The sequence below is a fragment of the Lathyrus oleraceus genome, chromosome 1 (genome assembly GCF_024323335.1).
Source record: "Lathyrus oleraceus cultivar Zhongwan6 chromosome 1, CAAS_Psat_ZW6_1.0, whole genome shotgun sequence".
Lineage (NCBI taxonomy): Eukaryota > Viridiplantae > Streptophyta > Magnoliopsida > Fabales > Fabaceae > Lathyrus > Lathyrus oleraceus.
Window position 1 is genome coordinate 151312157 of NC_066579.1, and position 19865 is coordinate 151332021.

The window sequence follows — 19865 nt, forward strand, 5'->3', positions numbered from 1 at the left end:
ATTCAAGTAATTATATTTAGTCATTGTAATATAGAGCATTGAATAAGCTTTCTAACACTTATGATCGTGTGTAAATCGGAGTTACGGTTCTCAAGCTATGGCAAAAATAAGATTATGATTTTTCGCATTGCAACAGAGCGCGCTTAGTGGGATTTGCTACCGAAAGCGCGATTTCACTTTCCAACACACTATATTTTCATGTTTTTTTCATTTCTAGGATCATGGTTTGGGTATTTTTTGCTCCCAATCCATCACCAACATTTGTTTGAGTAGATAGGCTTAAAAATAACATTAGGGGTTGCAATCTTAAAGGTCCGGAGTTGGGTTTGCTTCTATCGTTGGGAAATCGTTGTGGATGCTTGTTCATCTTCATTCTTCTATTTGTACCTTTATTGTTGGAATTGTATGTAAGTTTACTTTGATAATATGTATATTTATTAATCATGACGTTGTATATGATCTCTTTTACAAATCTTTATCGATGTTATCTTTGATTTCAATATTTATCTTAATGGGTTTGGATTGCTATAGACATATACGGTTCAAAATCGATCTAAGATGAAATATCTATTAGATTCTAAAATCTAGACATGGATTTAGGTCTAATATTCACATTGGGTGTCAATTCTTAATGTTTTGTGTTGTTTGATAGGATGAGAGATCGTCGATTAGACAATACGGTAGAAGTCTCGCCGATGTTGTTGACATGGACACTGATGTGAGCGTTACGTGATGATATTGATAAGTGCTTTAGATTTTGTACAAATTATTGGTAGATTTGCATATTAGATGGGTGGGTGAAATTCAATTTCTGACGAGTTCTCTCGACTCCGAAGAATGCATTTATTTTTGTTCATATATTTTTCTTTTTGCATTTTACTTTCAAACCATTCAAACCCAATCTTAGAGACGTAGAGACCGTTGAAAGGCATTCTTTCCCTCGCACTGATTCTTGTGGAGACGATAAAACCCGGAATTCTTTCAAACTTAATTTTTGCTTGTCGCTTTACCGCTTCAACATTCTGAAAGGGTGATTATGGTCGTTTCAGATGCGATAATTTACAAAAGAAAAACTGATTAAATTCAAATTTAAATATTGGTTCAAAAGTTTGTAAAGTACGAAACTTTCCATCTGCCATAATTTACAAAAAGACAAAAAGAAAGTTATTTTTAAAAGATGTGCTTTGAATGAAAATCATGCATGAAGGTTTAAGAAACATAGAATGGTTTATATGAAAATATTTTGAGCACCTTAAGCTTATATACATATGAATTTTCAATTTATCTTATTTTTATGATCCAATCTTTGACCATCAAATGTCTCCTTTCTTGGAGGATGTTAAGTTGGATTGGTCTCCAGTCACCTTGGTCGGTCATGTGGTTGAACTCGAAGCCTTACTTGAAAAGGGGGAGAAAGGTTCCCATGAAGCGAAGCTTATGTTTAAGGCCTCGTCTTCAGGTGCCAGATGGTCGTGACAGAGCTTGAGGAAGAGAAAACTGCTTATTCTAGGAAGCTTGAGGCATTCTAGAAGGAGCGGGCCAGTTTAGACAAATAATTGCTTGATCTTTTTCAATGACAGATTGGAGGAAACAATCTTCAAGAATGTTATAAGTCAGCTAGAGTTACTTGTTCCTAATCTCCAGACCTTTCACGTCTCCTTTAAATTTTAGTGTTTATTTGTTGTGTTTAGATTTCACTACTATGTGTGCCATTTGCTTTTGGTGCCTATTCCCTTGGTGAAGATTGGCGAGATGTGGTCATAACTTTGCTATTGTGGTTGGATGTTTGATCCACGTCATAGAGGACTGTTCCCGACCAAGGATAGGATCATCATCCCTTCCCCTGAGTTATGACTCGGATCGAGGTGGATGACTATGGGCTCCACTTCCTACGCCCTTAGAGGGGCTATTTTTGAGGGGGCTCCGCCATCTGCGCAAAAATATGCTTAGTCTTTCATGCTTCGTGTATCCTAAAAAGTGATAAGGACATAAAAGAATGCAAAAGAAACGATAACAGAAACCTAATTTGATTTATCAATATCTCAATGGAAAATAGCGGAATAAATAGATACACATTCATTTTAACTGTAATAGCATTTTAATTTGGCAACGTTCCAAGTCCTTGGTATTTGTTCTCCAACAAGGGATTCCAAGATGTAGGCCCTTTCCGGTTTTGGTCGGTCCATCCTAATTTTCCGCAAGCTTACCATCTCGGGCATTCTTCCCTCCTATGTCAACTCCTTGCGGTACCAAGTCTCCTGCCTGAAATTCTCTTGGTTGGGCACCCTGGTTGTATTTGGAGGTTGTGGCTTGCTTGACAATGACGCTGGTGAAAGAGGCTAACATCATTTTTTCTTCTTAAAGGTTAACCCCTTCTCTGATCGGTCTATTATTTTCTTCCGCCGTCAAAGGGTTAGTTGTCCTTCAACTTAGCTCTTCAATTTCCAGTGTAATGACCACTTCAATGCCATATGTAAGTAGGAAGGGAGTTTCCCTAGTAGTTAACTATGGAGTTTTACGATAAGCCCACAAGACGTATGGTAGTTCGTCGGCCTAGTTACCCCTAACCTCCTTCAGTCTTTGCTTTAGACCTCTAAATAGCACCCTGATTGGCTGCTTCCACTTTCCCATTTGATTGGGGGTGCTCCGCCAAGGCAAAATGTTATTTAATCTTACGTCAAAGGGAATCCTAGATCTTATCTTCACCAATCGGATGTGATTGTCGTCGAGCTGGATAGCCTCAAACTCACCGTTTGGAACAGGCCTACCATCATATTTGTGTGCGTTCATGTCGAACATATTGACATTCTCAAGACTTTCCTTTGTTACTGCGGACGAAGCAAGAATGTTCTTAAGGCTTATTTATTTGATACACTTCACTTTTTCAATGTTGTCGCTGATAACGGTCTACTTTCCTTCCATATCATGATATGTTATCTTTAGGTGGACCAGGGGTGCTACCGCATCTAGTTTTTCCAAGAAGGATCTCTCCAAGATACCCTTAAAGGCCCTTCTACACAAAATCACAAGGAAACTGAGGGTTACATTTCTCTCACGCACTTCTTCCCCCAATGCCAGTGTCAGATTTATCATTCTGTAAGAGTGAGTTATTGAATCGTTGAAGGCCAACAGATCTCTAGCGCAACACATATTCCAATATGGTTACTGGAGGGATAATTGCTCTAAAGTTTCGGTGTATAAAATGTTTCAAGAGCTTTTGTCATCTACGAGGAATCATGTTAGAGTATAATCTGCGATGGTGGCTGCTAAGATTAGTGGCAGGTCGAAGTTCAAAATTTTATTGATCTTTTTTTGATCTAGGAATCCTATCTCCAGTCGATCTTCGCTTCGTTGTTTGACCGCAATTGTAGTTCGGGAAAGGCACTATGATGGAAAATCTAAATTGGATGTTGATGCACTATGGATCTCATGGTTAACGATAATTGGTGTACTGCTGAATCAAAAGATTTGACGAATTTCTTTGGCGTGGCGAATGGAGTTACTGTTTCCATCTCTGACGCTTCTGATAAAGATCAATTTTTGGACTTAAGATGATCTACTCGTGGAATTTCGCAGGAATTAGGAGTCGATTCCCACAAACGGAGCCAATGTTTTTTTCTAGAATCAGAATTAATGTATGCTGATTGTGAGAAATCCTGAACTGGTTGCGATGATCTCCAATACGACGACGCGGGGGTGGACCTACAAGGTTAGTACTCCAACGTCCAAGTCAATTCAGAATTCAAGACAAATGTAGTAAAAGTGGATATCAGAAAGAAAAAAAGTCCCTTGGATTTCTTGTGAGATGCCTTTTATACCTTGCGTCATTTAGAATGGATCGACATTGATTTGGACACTGACTTTTTGAGCCTATGACCGGGCCATAACACGTATGTTAAAGCATACTCGTGTGCGACAAGACCTGTTATGTCTAATAGAATGTTGCAATATTACAATATCTCAACAACTTTTTATTAAAAGATCAATATCATCCAATAATCATATAAAAGAAGTTATTTAAATACCCAAATTCTCATATTTTATTCATCAACTAAAAAAATATACTACCATTGATTTTAAAGGAACCAGACAAAACTTCATCTCTTTAAATTTTAATAGATTCTATCTATTGCTAAAATTTAAACAAATGATTCATATATCTTGTATATCAAAAATTTCAACTTGTAATCATTAGTTAGTTGGTCCAGTGGGAATTGATGCTGAACTTCATAAGGAGAACCACGGTTCGATCTCTCCCGCAACTGCGATGGAAAATGGACTAGAACTACTTATTGTCAGAACTGACTTCCAAACCAAATTAGACGGTCCAATGGAACTACTTATTGTCAGAACTGACTTCCAAACCAAATTAGACGGTCCAATGGAACTACTTATTGTCAGAACTGACTTCCAAACCAAATTAGACGGTCCAATGAGCAGGATACTGGTGGTGAAAAAAAATCAATTTGTAATATTTTTTAAATGATTGAATCAATATGTAGGTCAGAAAATAATTTATTCATGTGTCAATAAAAATTATTAACAAGATAATTTATTTTATCAATTTAAGGTTAAAAATGTTACATAATAGTTAGATTATAGCACTTTTAATAACACATAATTAGATTCGTTTAAGTTTATAATATCTAAACCTCATCATTTTTTCACAAAGTTTCTCTCTTCTCTAAGTTGGCCACCTCCACAACACCACCTTCATCATTTTTTATTAGATATTGTGTAATTGCATAACTTGAATAAGAAAAAATTGATGAAGATGACGTAATAATAATTGCACATATGAAGATGAAAAAGTTCATGTCAATTGGATTCAATTCAGAATTGAATTGAAATATGACTCGAATGTATGTAAGGGTGTGAATCTATTACACACTTGACCAATTAAATTTTGGCTGACCAACCATTATTAACTCAAAATTGATGATGAGTTCTTACCGAAAAGTATATTGATGATATTTATCAATTTTATGCAAACCTGCCCATGGTTGACGATGTCATGGAGGAGAGCAGACCTAGTACACAGGAAAATGGAAGAGAGATGGCAACTGCACCAGTTCCCATTTTTGTAATCTGCAAAAAGGAGAAAGTCAGAAGCTATTTTAGTATTCATTTTTAAATGCTTTTTTAGAAAGATGGAAACTATTTTGAGTAAAAGACTTCTAAAAAAATTATTATTATTAAGTAAATTGCAAATTTGACGGTTCATGGATAGAGGGTTGTTATTCTTACCAACAGTTGCTCAAGAAAACAAAAGTGTGCAATCACAACCTTGTGATCCCAGGCATGCCTCAACCATATCTAGACGTCTGATCGTGATCAGATGGTCCAGATGTGGCTAACTATGTGCAGTCATAGTGCACATGCACACAATCCAAAACCACCTTTAACATACAAAGATAGATGAGCCTGAACCCGTTTACATCTTTGAGCTGAGATCTACTTGCTCCAGTAATACTATTTCGAACGCTTTGGATGCGTAATAGAGTGACAGGAAGGCGTCTAACATCCTCTTTGCAGACATCACAAGTCTTATTACCCTTTACTAAACCATTTTACAGCACATTCTTGGTGAGCCAAAGCAAGTTCACCTTTGCAGCTACATTCCAACTTTGAATGTCTCACCTCCTTCACATAATTCAACCAGACAAATTTTACACAGTGCCTCTTCTTCAGCTATATCTTCACCATCATCAGCATCTTCGATTTCCGAACCAAGAAAGCATTTTGAAAATAAAATTCTTCCACTTTTCATGAAAGCAGGTGCAAGTGTTAATAATAAGATATATATTATGACAGTATCTTTTGTCTGAGGCATGCTCAACAGTTAATTTCCTTCCTTTACTCGAGGAGTAGAATGAACGACATGAAAAAAATGAATCCAACCTCCTTAGACTTTTGCCCTTGTTGTTGTTGGCAGCATTGAAAGAGAACGCGCTATCTTACGTCAAATCTCTTTTTCCTGCAAAAGAAACTAACAGGTTAAAATGGCGGTAACACTAATATTTTTATAGGAGAAATTGAAAGCATCTTAATTCTTACACTCAGAGAACCACCACCAACACTCAGAAACTGGGTTTGAATGTCCAATTTCTTCTAATGCCAATGATGAAGCTCTTTTCATCCTAGGAGTAAATATTTTACTAAGTGGCAATGAAACGGAAACTTTCAGAGTTGGTGCATTCGCTTTTTCAATATCAGCCGGTGTCCTATACCCGAAGCTCGATTTTGGTAGGATGTTTCTTAAGGATGATTTGCCTTTTGATGTTGCAGAACCAGGAGAATAATTTGTTGGAGCATCGACCGAGCGAAAAGTCATCAGAAAATGCTCTAAGAGAAACTACTATACATCAGTAATCAAACTCTAAGACAAACCAACAAACACAATTCCTCAATCTTGTCTCTCACTTCGACCAAAAACAAAATCATTGTCTCACACAAGCCAAAATTAATAATAATAAAGCCAAAAAGCCTTCGGGTTTTGAAGTGCTGACATATTCATCCGTACTAATAAACAAACAGAAATTCCATAGAAAGAAAAGCTATATTCATAAACTGTTCATTGTAGTCTCATGTAGATGTGTAGTAAATTAGTAACAAAAGATTAAATTCCCTACTCTATACAATAAGTTCTGCAGCCACTAGCTTAGTCATGAGAAGCATACAAATATAAATTCAACTTTGATTTGAGTCTTGTTGATTTTGTACTATAGATTGATGTGGTTGGATTCGCCCGAACGCGGCATGTTTACATCTCTAACTCTACACTATCAAATGACGTAATGCATGATGCACAAGATAACATGATTAAGCAGCGATATCTAGTGATTGCCTTATGTATCTAACATGTTACAAATGCAGCAGCAGTCCACCAATTTATAATCTAGCATGGTCATAATGTATCTTATCAACAGTAAAGAACAAATGCACAAATGAACCAGTGAGAAAGTTTTTCAGTTTCCCATTTATATAATTTTCATAAACTGAGATAATTATCAGTATTACTTTGAAGCATGATAGGTCTCAGAAGAGCCTGATTTCAGTATTACATAATATATGAGCTTTTATAACACAACATAAAGCCACAAAGCCTAATGCAACTTAGACAGCAAGTGAGTATTTCCAACAATGCCAAGTGTAAGTTTTGGCGCCCCAGAGATTCTGTGGCATAACTTATACGCAGTTAAAGAAAAAAGTAAGCTGGGAGATAATATTCTCGCATATCCAAGCGAAAGAATTGGTTTTTGGAAGTGAAAATTTACGCCTAGAACGTGGAACTACAAATGGATTACAACTAATTTCAGGGGTTACACCGTCTCAATGAAACCATGCTTCTCCAATATGGCAACTGTCTCTTCCTTCGCGCTGCAAATACCAAGTGAACAAGAACACAATCAATGAGCTTTTAAGTGACATAAAATTCATAAAATATCAAATGCAGTACATAGTAATCAAAGAACTGGTTTCTTTCAAACAAGTAACCTTAATTATCTAACATGCAGCTCACATGTAGTTTTGACCCATTTTATTACTTCAACGGCTTCAAAATTATGATGATTGTGTTTAATATACATTTTTTTTCAGAGGTAAGGTCACCTAAGCTATGTAACACAACACTTCATATTGAATGTGTGTGTGTTGTCTAACACCGAAAAGTGTGGCTTTATTCAATTAATTTCATTTTTTCAAATTATGACCAATGTTCGTGGTGGTGTCCGGTTCCATTTTTATAATACTGTTTCATAACACCAGAGTGGAAGATCAATCTAGTATAATTTTTTTTAGACATCTATGGTAAGTATTAGAACATAAAAATCCCACAACTTTCATCCTATATTAAATAAACAAGATTATGTAAAAAATATATTTTAGCATCTGCATCTGACATAATAGTATAGTCCATCCTTTAAACAACACAGCAAAAATAAGTTCAGCCAAGATACCTTCCAGGTCTAAGAATCTTGTATTTGTGTGGTGTACTGAGATCCACAACGGTTGAACCTGCACGGCCGGATGGAAGCGTACCACCATCATAAACAGAAGCACAATGTTCCCATAGTTTTTCAAAATCTTTGATGCAAACACTACTTGGTTGTCCACTTGGGTTCGCACTGGTAAGGGCCAGGGCAGTTCCTGAACCACGGGCAATGAGCCTAATGAAATTGCAATCAGGAACTCTAACTCCTATACTATCAAATCCCGGGTTCAAAGATCGTTCAAGAGCACTTGATTCTCCTGTAATATTCAAGCATATAAAAATTCATTTTCCATTACACATGAACTCACACGCAAAGACAAGTGTGACATACAAACCTCGTTTTAGTACAACTGTGACAGGCCCAGGTAAAAGAGAATCAAGCAGACCATGAGGTAAATGATCGGTTAGAGCAAAACGGTCTATGTCTGATACGTCACTAACACAAATAGCTAGCGGACTTGTATGTTTACGGCCTTTAATCTCATAAATCCTGTTAACTGCTTCCAACAGGCTGCCAACAAGCCCCGACAAAAGACAAGAGGTAATTACTAATCATTCATAAAAACAAGTGAATAATAATAAGTCTAAATCTATGAAGCACTGACACGAACACGGACACCAGACACAGACCCCGACATTGTCACATCACATCAGTAATAATTTGAAAAAATGAATAAATTGATAGTAATCACAAGTGTCGGTGTCGGTGTATGACACAGAGGTGTTGGTGCTAAAGAGGTCTAATATAAGGAAAATGTGCGGTGCGGATGAGATTTTAGAAAGTGGTTAAACATATACAAGTGAGACTCACAAAAACAAAACATGAAGGATTTCAAGGTTACATGAAAATAGCATACCAAGCATCACAAGCAAATCCATATAATGTATCAGTAGGAACTGCAATAACCTTCCCAGCTTTCAAAGCTTGAACTGCCTCAACAGCATAAGCATCTGTCGCAGGATGAACCACTCCAATCTTAACATCAAGACCCAAATCACATCTTTCCATACTCCAAGCCATGTTTTTGGAGAAACGCCTTCTAATCCTTTGATTCTGTTTCAAACTTCCTGAAACATCAGTGCCATTAGTTCAGTCAGTAGTACTATCACACAACAATTGGTTTAACAATCTCAAAATTCAACATGTAGAATTAAAATTGGTTCAAATTTGACCACCAAAAACACAATACCATATAAAGTAAACATTTTTGGTTAATTTGATGACCCACCAACTGTTTGATTAAATGTTCAAAAGAAAAAGAAGGAGAAAAAGAGACTAACAGTGGTTGTGTGACTAAACTCTAAACTGCACCTCGAAAGAAGAAATTGGGCAAGAAGGGAGTGTTGAGAAGAAACCGTCCTTGTATCATCATCTACAACAGACACCGTTTTGTATCCTTTTGAGTTTGTTTCACAGTTTGTATGTACCTTGTGTTTGTTTCGGTGTTTCAAAACCCGTTTGGACCGGTCCAACCGGGAACACTAAGATGGCCGGTTTGATTCAGCTATTGGATTGGAAATGTAACGAACCGGTTTAAAAGTTGTAATTTTGTATTTTTGTATATTTTATATAGATTGTATACTTTTGGATTTAGGGTTTAATCGCATATATATAAAAAGCATAATATATTATAAAACACATAGAATTACATTTAATGCAAATCACAATTTTATAATTCAATTTTTATTTTCCTTTTCTCTCATCTTTTTAAAAATCTTTTTATTTTAACAAACAATTATTTTAATAAACAATTGGAAGAGAAACAGTGAAAATTCGTATTTTCATATTTTTTATATACAAATCAAATTATATTTTTTTCTACACTCGATCACCTTCATATATTTATTCTTTCTTTCTTTTTAAATTTCAATAAATCTCGATTTCCTAAATTTCAATAGATTGAGTTCCCCTCTTTCTAAATCATTATATTTATTTCATTTTTCATTAATAGTTCTATTTTTTAAAGTATCGAATGTATAGTTGTGAACATATCATTTGAGACAATGTATATTGGATATATTTTTATAATGTTACCTTTATATTTAAAAAAATACAATTAATCTGCATAACTATCTAGTGTGTCAAAAAACTACACTTAAAGCGAATAAAATCCAAATGAATTAAAAAGAAGCCACTAATGATTCAAATAATTATGCAACTTAGTCATTACGCCATGCTAAGATCCAATTAGTTTCAAATTTTGAAAATTAATAAAAAAGACTCTTAGTTATGTAAGACCAAAATCTCCGAGGTAATTAAGAGTGGTTAAGTTTTACATCGATTAGAAATAAAAGAAATGTTAAGTTTATTAGAGATGTGACTCACACTCTTATTTTCTTAATATTTTGGATGAATATGTGGTGTCAATGTCTCTTGTTTAATCCATTGACGCATACAACACTCCCTAGACTTCTCAACAAATAGTATCAGAGTCATGGTTAGCCTCGATGGAGGAGCGGAAGTGAAATCTTAATATAGATCAAGGCTAGTGATGTAAGGCTAGTGATGTAAGTCACTCATACTTGTGAAGTAGATTATTGGAATTCAAGTATGAGTGGTTAAACCCACATCGATTAAAAATGAAAGAAATGTTTGGTTTATATAAAAGGTGATTCATACTCTGAATACCTTAAAAAAAATTATAAATATATAATATCAAAATCTCTTACATTCTGAACGTTTAGCACGTTACCACTTCTAACAAATTCCACGTAGTAAATCCATAGAAATTAAAAAATTTGTATTAAAATATTTAAAAAATTTAAAATATTATTCATCAATCCATCACATTTGATAATATAGACATAACCTTCATTTAATATTGATCACTCAATCACACCATCTTTAAATTCTAAAAAATATATATATTCAATGCCCATCTTAAGCTCATATTTCTTACTATTTCCTAAACTTTTCATACTTACGACAATTTTCCTCATTAGAGTCATTCGGGTATGAATTATCCTCTCTCGAATAAAAATCATCCTCATCTTTTTGTTTTGATCAGTTTTCTTTATTGGATATTTAGAACTTCGGAATCACCCGTAACACTAATAAGAGGAATTATTTTCAAGTTTTTCTTCATTGGAGACCTAGAATATCCTTATTATATAGAAATTTCCATTGATTTGAACTCTAATAGATCCATTAGATGGTGTATTCACTTTTAAGTACTCCAAATCCATATTTAACTACAATAATTCTCTCTTTTTCACTATCATGAAACACTACTTATGTACATAACCATCACTACTATAAATATAAAAATTTAAGGGATGTATATCTTACCTCTCACAATTGCTTAAAACTAAAAGAGTGTGTATAAAATTGAATATAAAAATCCTCACCCTTAAATGTTTTTTTCTCAAACTCTAATCCTTAATATCATTACTCATTAGTAAATATTTCAATATATATATTTTTAATTCACTTATGAATAACTTCCAATATATTTTATATTTTTGTCCAAAAAAATACTACATATACAGGGAACATAACTATATTTTGTGGTTGTGACATTACCAAATTAATAACTACTAAAACTAATTTAACATGCGGAGAGCCATTGAAACATTGTCAAATATAACAAACAATCCAATTTCATTTCCACCACAATTCTTGCAATGTCTCCAAAACCAAGAACAAAAAAAAGGAAAAGAAACACCTCTTCAAAGGAATAAAGGAAATTTAATAACAAAAAGTTGTGAGAGTGAAAGAGAAAATGGGTTCATATACCTTCTTCTCTTCCATTCTCTATTTTTTCCTCTTAGCTACATTGGTCACATCTTCTCCATTCCTATCATGTACATTAATTTTTTTCATCTTAAACCATTTTTTAATAATAGAAATAATATGTTATGTAGCACCTATACCTCTAAAAAAACATTTTTGTGTCTGTGTTCGAGCTGAACATATGCATTGATACCTGTGATTATGTTTAGTTTATTCATTTTTAAAATATAAAAAAATTGATATCGTCAATGTCTGTGTCGAAGTTGTGTTTTGCGTATATGTGTTTCATAGATAATGTGGCATATGATAAATCATGAATAAATAGATAATAAAATTTATTAAGATTGATTTAATTTTGCTTCAAATTGTTTTGACACAGATGACATATTTGATTCTGGTGCATCCACGGGTCGTTCCCTCTTACAAACTAAGAAAGGTAATTAACAACTTGTTATGCATGTCTTTTTTTTATTTCCTTTCAATTCAAATGTCAATAAAAAATTAGCAAAGTATCCTAAATTATATTGGTTCTATTGATCATAATTTTTACTAATTATAATATGACAATCTCATTTCATCAGTAATATGATTATAATTTGGTCTTTATTTTCATGACTGTGAATTCGATGATATCACTATACCACCGTGATTTTTTTGAAGAAAAAAAACTATATTTTAAAATTCTAACAAAATCATTTCAATTTTTTTTAGACTTTGTGTGAAATAGTTTAATTATGGGAAAATAAACAGAAATTTTATTTAACCACATTTTAACTGATAGAAATCTTTTATATTGCCTGAATCAGTCATAGATTAGTTGTGACAAATTTGAAATCTTGTACGATAGTAAGTCTTGCATGCCCTAAAAACGGCAATGTAGAGTAACATTATGATTTCAACAAATTCGTCATAGTACTAAACACACACATGAAGAAAATTAGGCAAAATCGACTTTTGTGTTATATTTAATCTTCTCAATACTTTAATTTTAAATATAGCATAATTAGGGTCATTCATGATACATATCAATCAAAAAACCAAATCGAACCAAATCATAGTAAATGATCAATGAAACCTAACTAATTTGAACTATTTCAATTTAACTAGAACAAAATCGGATCAAAACTATCGATTTGATAAAGAACGGATCGCTATACTTTTCTTCTCCATTTATTTTTATAAAAATATTAAACTTTTTTTGGTATTTTCTGTTTTTTAGGTTCGGGTTCGATTTCTGTTTAGTTTAGTTCGATTCTAAAATTATTTGTATAATAAATTCAATTCATTAACAAACATAACAGCTCGGTTATTTTAATTGTGCAGCTTGCACGGTTGATTTTGAGAACAAGAACTTCACAATCCTAACAAGTCAATGTAAAGGACCACAATACCGTCCAAAGATTTGTTGTGATGCATTAAAAGAATTTGCTTGTCCATTTGCTGATAACATTAATGACATGACAACAAATTGTGCTGAAGTTATGTTTAGTTACATAAATCTTTATGGAAAATACCCACCTGGATTATTTGCTAATGAGTGCAAAGAAGGACAATTAGGTCTTGAATGTTCAGATGTTAAGAATAGTACTTCTAGTAGTGTTCTTGTGGCTGCTCCTCACTCCATGACAATGGTTTCAATTATTGGTTTTGTTGGATTTGTTTTCCATTTGTTTTGAAGACAAAAAATGTGAAGAAAGAAAAAGATTTATTGTAAAAGTGTGAGTGAGATGCACCTTTCATGTGTGATGGTGGAGAATTTTCATTTTAAGAAGAAGCAACAAAAGTATATTAATTATTAATTTTTATAGTTGTTCATGTTTTTGTTTTTATGTGTACTTGATTATGTTACAAAGTATAAGGTGTGGATTCAGAAAGTAGATTCCCTAAAATCAAACATTGATTGATTGTAGAAAGATTGTAGTTTTATCTAATTTTTATGAATAGTTTACAATGCTTTATTGACGCTTTAATACTTTCCAAAGTTTATTTTAATCCTTTAATTTAAAAAATATTCATTAATCATTTAATATTTTAAGTTTATAATAATTAATATGTGAGGTTATCGTAACATCTCACGAAATACTATCTAGAACCATATTACGTAAAATAGAGTTGTTAAAATAGGCTATCCGATTTTAAACGGGTTGATTCTGATGGTCTGGGATTTTTTAGGGTTGGACAAAAAAAAACCCATTTATAATATGGGTTTGAAAACTACCACCCGAATCCGGTCCTAGATGGGCTTTGGACTATCCGATCCTAAACGAGTATTTTTTTAATAAAAAATAAAAATAAAAATATCATAATGTTTATTATAAATAAAATAAAAAATTATATTATTTTAAACATAATACATTTTTAAGTAGTATATTATCCTTTATAAATACTATAATGTGTTTTTAAATATAATACATATCTAAGTTGTATAAATAATACTCGAATAGTTAACATAATATAAATTAATAGAATAGGAAAAAAGAGTGTTGATTATATTAATGTATAATATTTAAAAAAGAAAGATTGAATAGAATAAAGATATAATTTAGTGAGGTGATAAAAAACAATGTGTTATTTCAGAGTAAGACAATATAAGTATTATTATAATTTTTTAAAATTTATAGTGATGTGTGCCTAATGGGTTACCCACGGTCCATATGGGTTAACCCTAATGGATAGCGGGCTTTTTAGGTCTGAGCTAAAAAAGTCCTGAAAAATATGGACTCTAATTTTAAGGTCCAAGCCCTATGATTTTTCGGGTCTGGCAGGCCGGTTCATATGGGCTAACTCATTTTGACAGCTCTAACGTAAAGTATTAAAATTTTGGCACTGAAACAACATTAATTAAATGACATCTAAAAATGTATTACATTAAGGTACATAATATTTAACAACAAATACCTCATATCGATGTCTTAACTAAAATAGACAAATGACAATATATCAGAAACAAATTCATTAGACATCAAACTTTGATCTTCAGCCTTCTCACCAAACCTTCAGCTCCTAGGAGGAATCATCTCTCAGATTCTCCATGAAGACCTTACTAAGATCTTCCATCTAATACTTTACCTACCTCCCTCGATAGAACAACTACCTCGTCGATGCACAAAGGTTTAGAATACCTACATCCATTCCTATGAGGGAAACATCTACCGAAGATGATAGACATACAGGAGCCACAAGTAAACCCCATATTAGGCGTATATGCTTGGAACACCCTTAGCTTTCACAGATAATGAGAATTCCCTAACAATACAACTCCTGATTTACTCACACGATTGTAACCACTCAGGATCCCCTCATAAGAATAAAATCAGAGCTTGGTTTATCCTACGACCATCCCACATAAGCTAGCTATGCATGGACCCCTACATATAAAATGAGTCTGGAGGGTAACCTCCCTATACAACTCGTAGGCTATGGATTGCACATGTAGTTCTCAACTCACTAGTATGGTGTACGGATCACTGGTCGTCATGCTCTATCTCATGGGAATTCTAAATCATGTTCTTACGGGTATTCAATCCGAGTTACATATTGAACTTTAGGAACATCCCACTCTAATCTCGCTTGGTAGGGTATCTCACATATCTTCGCGATATGGTATGGTAGCATTATATACATTAAGTGCCACTCTCATGGGGGTCTACCTCCCAGGCCATGTACATGTGTGAATTTTTCAGATGTCATACTATGATTATCCACTCATACCTTATCAACACACCACCAAGATATTGAATCAATCTCCTCAAGATCACCACTCGGTACTTCTAGCTTCACTCCTTATGAATCTCATTAGTCATAAGAGTGACACCTCTAAAACTTACTCACATTGGATACAGTTCATATAGGTTGGCTCCCTAAGTGTCTACCTTCCTTGGTATCTCTTCAGGTGATTGACTATGCAATACACCCATAGGAATTTCAAGGTCGATTCTAACGCCCTGACTTACATTGCTATTGTAACTCATTTATCAGCCTTGCAAGTCTACGACGACACATAAGAAGAACTTGAGATTCGCTTGGTTCTAACCATGTGTGAACTTCATTCTCTTGGCTCATACAACCCAATTAACTATTTCAGAAGATAAATAATTAAAAGGGTTCTAAATAGGTCTCCCTTACTCATAATAACCAATAATACACATTCACAATGAGCCTTGACATTTCCACACACTTAGCGACTCTGATTCCCTTACGAAATTAACATCCACAATATGTTTCATCGCATAAAGTTTATGTATCTTGACGAATCACACCAGGCAACCCTTTCTACCTAATTACGAGCTCATGTGACGTAGTCCCCATCACGATCCATGCTTAGTGCCATACCCAAGCTTGACTCGCTCTCGTTTACTCATCACATACTCGGATCCCAAAACACAAAACGTGTATGCTCGAAAAAATGGAGTGTGGTACTCCATAACTACCACAACAATGACAAATAACATACATAATTGCAACCAAGACACTACTATCAGTTACCTTCCGACACTTAAGGTATAGTTCTCTTTGCTTCACCTGGTGCTCGAGAAATCTTCATATTTGAGTAATACTTTGATGTATGCCCATTCTCTTGGCATCGATGCCATCTTCACAATCCCACTATGCATTTTCCAAAATGCAACCTATTACAATTGTTACACTGCTGGGGTGACACGAATCTCACACTCTACATTTACGTTCCCTTAGATGTTGATACCCTTACCTTCAAATGCTTAGAAACTCTGTATAAGAACTGAATTTCAGTTGGGCTACATTGAACATGATTTCTCCTCTAAAAATGAGCATTAAGTTATCTATTTTCTACCCTTTGTGCGGTGCCTTGGATGGTCATACGAGCTAAAACTTCGGTCCATTACCTCGCTGCTGATTTTCGTAGCATATGGGCAACAAAAGTTACTTTCTCCTCCTCACCTCTAGATTCCATTCCAAAGAGTTAATCATATGCTACTAACAGACTCAAATTTCCTCAGTATTCAGGTGAATTCATCAGGTGAAAATCCATAAAATTCTCACTTCTCTTGTCCTGTTGTATAGCTTGAATCGTGCACCAATATGCACTTGCAACATCACCTAAACCATAACTCTTGTTACGGCTTCAACCGAACGAATTAGTTTTTCTTACTTCATAACTCTTGGCTTGAGCCTGCTCTCAAAGCACAAACACCACTTGACCTTCAGAGTCCCAGTGGTCGCTCAGTCATGATCCTACATGTCATACATATAGAATTAGGTTGATTAGGCCCAATTTTATACACCATGATATTAAGAATCATGCTAGCGATACACACATATGAGGGAGAACGAATTGATTAATGATGTCTCATGGCAGGGCCGAGGGTCGAATTGCTCTTATACCAACTGTAACACCCCACGTAATACTTCTAAAATTGTACTATGTAAAGCATTAAAATTTTGGTACTAAAACAACATTAACTAAATGACATCTAAAAATGTATTACGTTAAGGTACATAATACTTAACAATCAATACATCTGATGTCCTAACTAAAATAGACAAAGGAAAATACAACATAAACAAATCCATCAGACATCAAACTTTGTCAAACCTCTAGCTCTTAAAGCTTACCTGAAAAACAATAATATAATTGGGGTGAGATTACTGAATCTCAGTGGAGTTCTCTGTTTTATGGTCCACTCGACTCTACAGAGTAAAACATCACACACAGCGAGACCACAAGTACTATATATTCATACTTGACACAAAATAACACATTGAAGCTTATATTGCTTCATACTAACATACATAATACTCTAAGCACATAACGCTTCACTCACACCGGAGAATCATAGTTCCCTAGTTACACTTGCCCTATGGATAAATAGGAGTCATAGATATTGGCCCAGTTGCATCAGTATCTAGCGATCAACTAATATGCACCCTGAAAGGATATGGTCTTATTGTTTCCCTGCCTTCCTACTTTTGGGTATCACATCCTCAAGGGTATAGTCTTCCAAATTCCCCAACCTTCCTACTTTTGGATGTGCATCCTTCCCACGTTGAACCATAAACTAGTAAATCCTAGGTACTACACATTCACCTAATGATTCATTGTATACGAAATCCGCAAATCGACACACTACCGAAGAACGAAGCATAATTGCTTCCGTAAACTTTACCATCAATTATATCAAATATCCTAGGTACCTCGTTTACATCTTTCTACCATCGAACGTATTAAAGGTCCTAGGCATCACGACTAATTAGAATCCAATACTTCCCTCTTCCTAGATACTCATTTATAATTTTATGAGAGAATCCAAAATAATAACCTTTGAGATGAACTTTCGTGGAGTCTCTGCTTCCAGCATCATTAAATTCTTTCGGTAGGTTGATAATAAATTCCTTGACTAGCTTGGGATAAAAGGGTCTGATATTTCACATTGTCTTCATAATTTGAGCATCTTCAATGAGCTCGATAATTTCACAACACTTTAATTCTTATTTTGAAAGCTCCCTTTCAGGGGCTACCCTTTTGTGATGGACAAACTTTCGTTTAAGAACACTCTCCTCATAATGAAACGACACATTGTCTATGGGAGCAATAGGAATATTAACATGAATCTTTTTTCCACCAACTATTTTCTTGTTTTTTTTGTGAGGGGGTACGACTATGTCATCAAGATTGTTCTCAACATCTTCCACTATATAATTTTTCTTTTTGGACCTACCTTTTTCTTGACAACTGAATTTTCTACAGCAACAACAAATTTCTTCTTTTAATCAATATCTTCCTTCTTCATGGGTGTCTTCTTTGTCTTGGAAAAAGTAGCGTCCGTCTTAGAAGGAGTCCATTTATCCTTCAACACAACCTTCTTCTTTTTTGTCTTTTTCTTTGACTTATTGGAAGACTTCTTATTTTTACTAGGAACATCATCATATTTATTGACAAAAACATGCCCAACATGAACTTCATTATTCTCACAGACATAAACTTCATCAGCAAGAACACAATCATCAATAATATCATTATTATTGTCACTAACATTATTTTCCATATCATTCACTTTTGGATTATGAGGGGCAAATTGTTCATCCTCCTTCTGAGTTGGAGACCCAGTATCCAACATGTCAGACATGTTGTCTGGCACATCCTGGTTAACATCTTTATTTCTCTCGTTAGGTTCTTGCGTCACATTAACACATTATTATTGGCCTTCCTCTTCCCCATGGACTACATTCTATGTATGACGTTCTTCTTACTAAGAGTCTTCCTTAGTATCTTCAGAAACTTCTTTCCTTACATCTAAACTGATTTTTCCACTTGCATCCTCACCATTCAGGTTCTCAGTATTAATGTCCATAATTTTTTCTCCTTCTTCCTGAGGAAAGCCATTACCAATGTTGGTGGCATCCTCCACAACATTTTCTTGACTCATTTTATGGTCTTCATAACTTGAATCCTCATTTTTAGAGTCCTTTTCATTCATAATATTCTCAATGAAGGTGTCCAACACAGGGACATCAATAGGCTTAATCGCATGATTATCTTGAGACGACTGTTCTATTGGTTTTCTCCTAGAACTTTCTCAATATTATCTTCACTAGAGGGTTTTTCACAAGCATGAATTGATTCTAGGGTTTGATTTAGGGTGTTATAATCAACATCCTTATTCTTTGTGCTAGGTTTAGAAACTTCAATAGAAGTTTTAGACACATTTGTTATAACACTACCTATAGAAGGTTTGACAATTTTAGAATCTCTTTGGTGGGAGAAATCAGTTATCTTTTCTAGTTTATGAAAAGAAGATTTGGATAGGAACAATTTAAAGAATCTATTTTGAGGGTTATGTTGCAACATTCAATTGAGATCCAGGGTACTTATTGTCTTTCAAAGCATTATCATCATTATCATCTTCTTTCTCGTTTTCAGTCAAATCGAAAATTGTTAAGGGTACTCGAGTAACATGATCACTCACCTTTTTCAACTTTTTCTTCCAAACTTCCTTCGGTGGTTCTATGGTGGGAGGACCTCCAACCGGACCATTGACCTTACCTTAAAGGACCACTCATTTCATCTTAACTTTATGCATGTTCAGGAATGGCTTGTCTTCCATGGAAGGTTTCTTAGCTTTCTCAACGCTCCTTTTGTCCTTGTCTGATGTGTTTGTTCCT

The 19865-nt window shown here is 34.4% G+C and overlaps 2 protein-coding genes and 1 pseudogene across 3 annotated transcripts; 1 reads left to right on the forward strand and 2 right to left on the reverse strand.

The window, feature by feature from the left end:
• Positions 1-4804: 4804 nt before the first annotated feature.
• LOC127096536 (uncharacterized) lies at positions 4805-6764 on the reverse strand (annotated as a pseudogene).
• Positions 6765-6948: 184 nt separating this feature from the next.
• Positions 6949-9454, reverse strand: LOC127123312 (uncharacterized). 2 transcript variants are annotated; one of them, XM_051053543.1, is made up of 5 exons: positions 9306-9454; positions 8851-9061; positions 8329-8504; positions 7959-8250; positions 6949-7380 (listed from the first exon to the last, which is right to left on the reverse strand). In XM_051053543.1, the coding sequence occupies exons 1-5, from the start codon at positions 9364-9366 to the stop codon at positions 7323-7325; spliced, it is 798 nt and encodes a 265-aa protein (XP_050909500.1). In that variant the 5' UTR covers positions 9367-9454; the 3' UTR covers positions 6949-7322. The 2 variants fall into 2 exon arrangements, with proteins under 2 accessions (XP_050909500.1, XP_050909506.1); XM_051053549.1 differs by having other exon boundaries at positions 9275-9427.
• A 2197-nt stretch (positions 9455-11651) lies between these two features.
• LOC127115549 (GPI-anchored protein LLG1) lies at positions 11652-13496 on the forward strand. Its single transcript, XM_051047066.1, has 3 exons — positions 11652-11797; positions 12106-12162; positions 13050-13496. The coding sequence occupies exons 1-3, from the start codon at positions 11716-11718 to the stop codon at positions 13400-13402; spliced, it is 492 nt and encodes a 163-aa protein (XP_050903023.1). The 5' UTR covers positions 11652-11715; the 3' UTR covers positions 13403-13496.
• The last annotated feature ends 6369 nt before the right edge of the window (positions 13497-19865 follow it).

Bases quoted from the DNA above. Each gene is read 5' to 3' on its own strand.
- LOC127123312 (XM_051053543.1), bottom strand. From the start codon at position 9,366: ATGATGATACAAGGACGGTTTCTTCTCAACACTCCCTTCTTGCCCAAT. The intron at 9,062-9,305 runs GTGCAGTTTAGA...CTGATGTTTCAG, and splicing joins GCCCAATTTCTTCTTTCGAG to GAAGTTTGAAACAGAATCAA. The intron at 8,251-8,328 runs GTTTGTATGTCA...TGAATATTACAG, and splicing joins CACAGTTGTACTAAAACGAG to GAGAATCAAGTGCTCTTGAA.
- LOC127115549 (XM_051047066.1), top strand. From the start codon at position 11,716: ATGGGTTCATATACCTTCTTCTCTTCCATTCTCTATTTTTTCCTCTTA. The intron at 11,798-12,105 runs GTACATTAATTT...GTTTTGACACAG, and splicing joins ATCTTCTCCATTCCTATCAT to ATGACATATTTGATTCTGGT. The intron at 12,163-13,049 runs GTAATTAACAAC...TTAATTGTGCAG, and splicing joins CCTCTTACAAACTAAGAAAG to CTTGCACGGTTGATTTTGAG.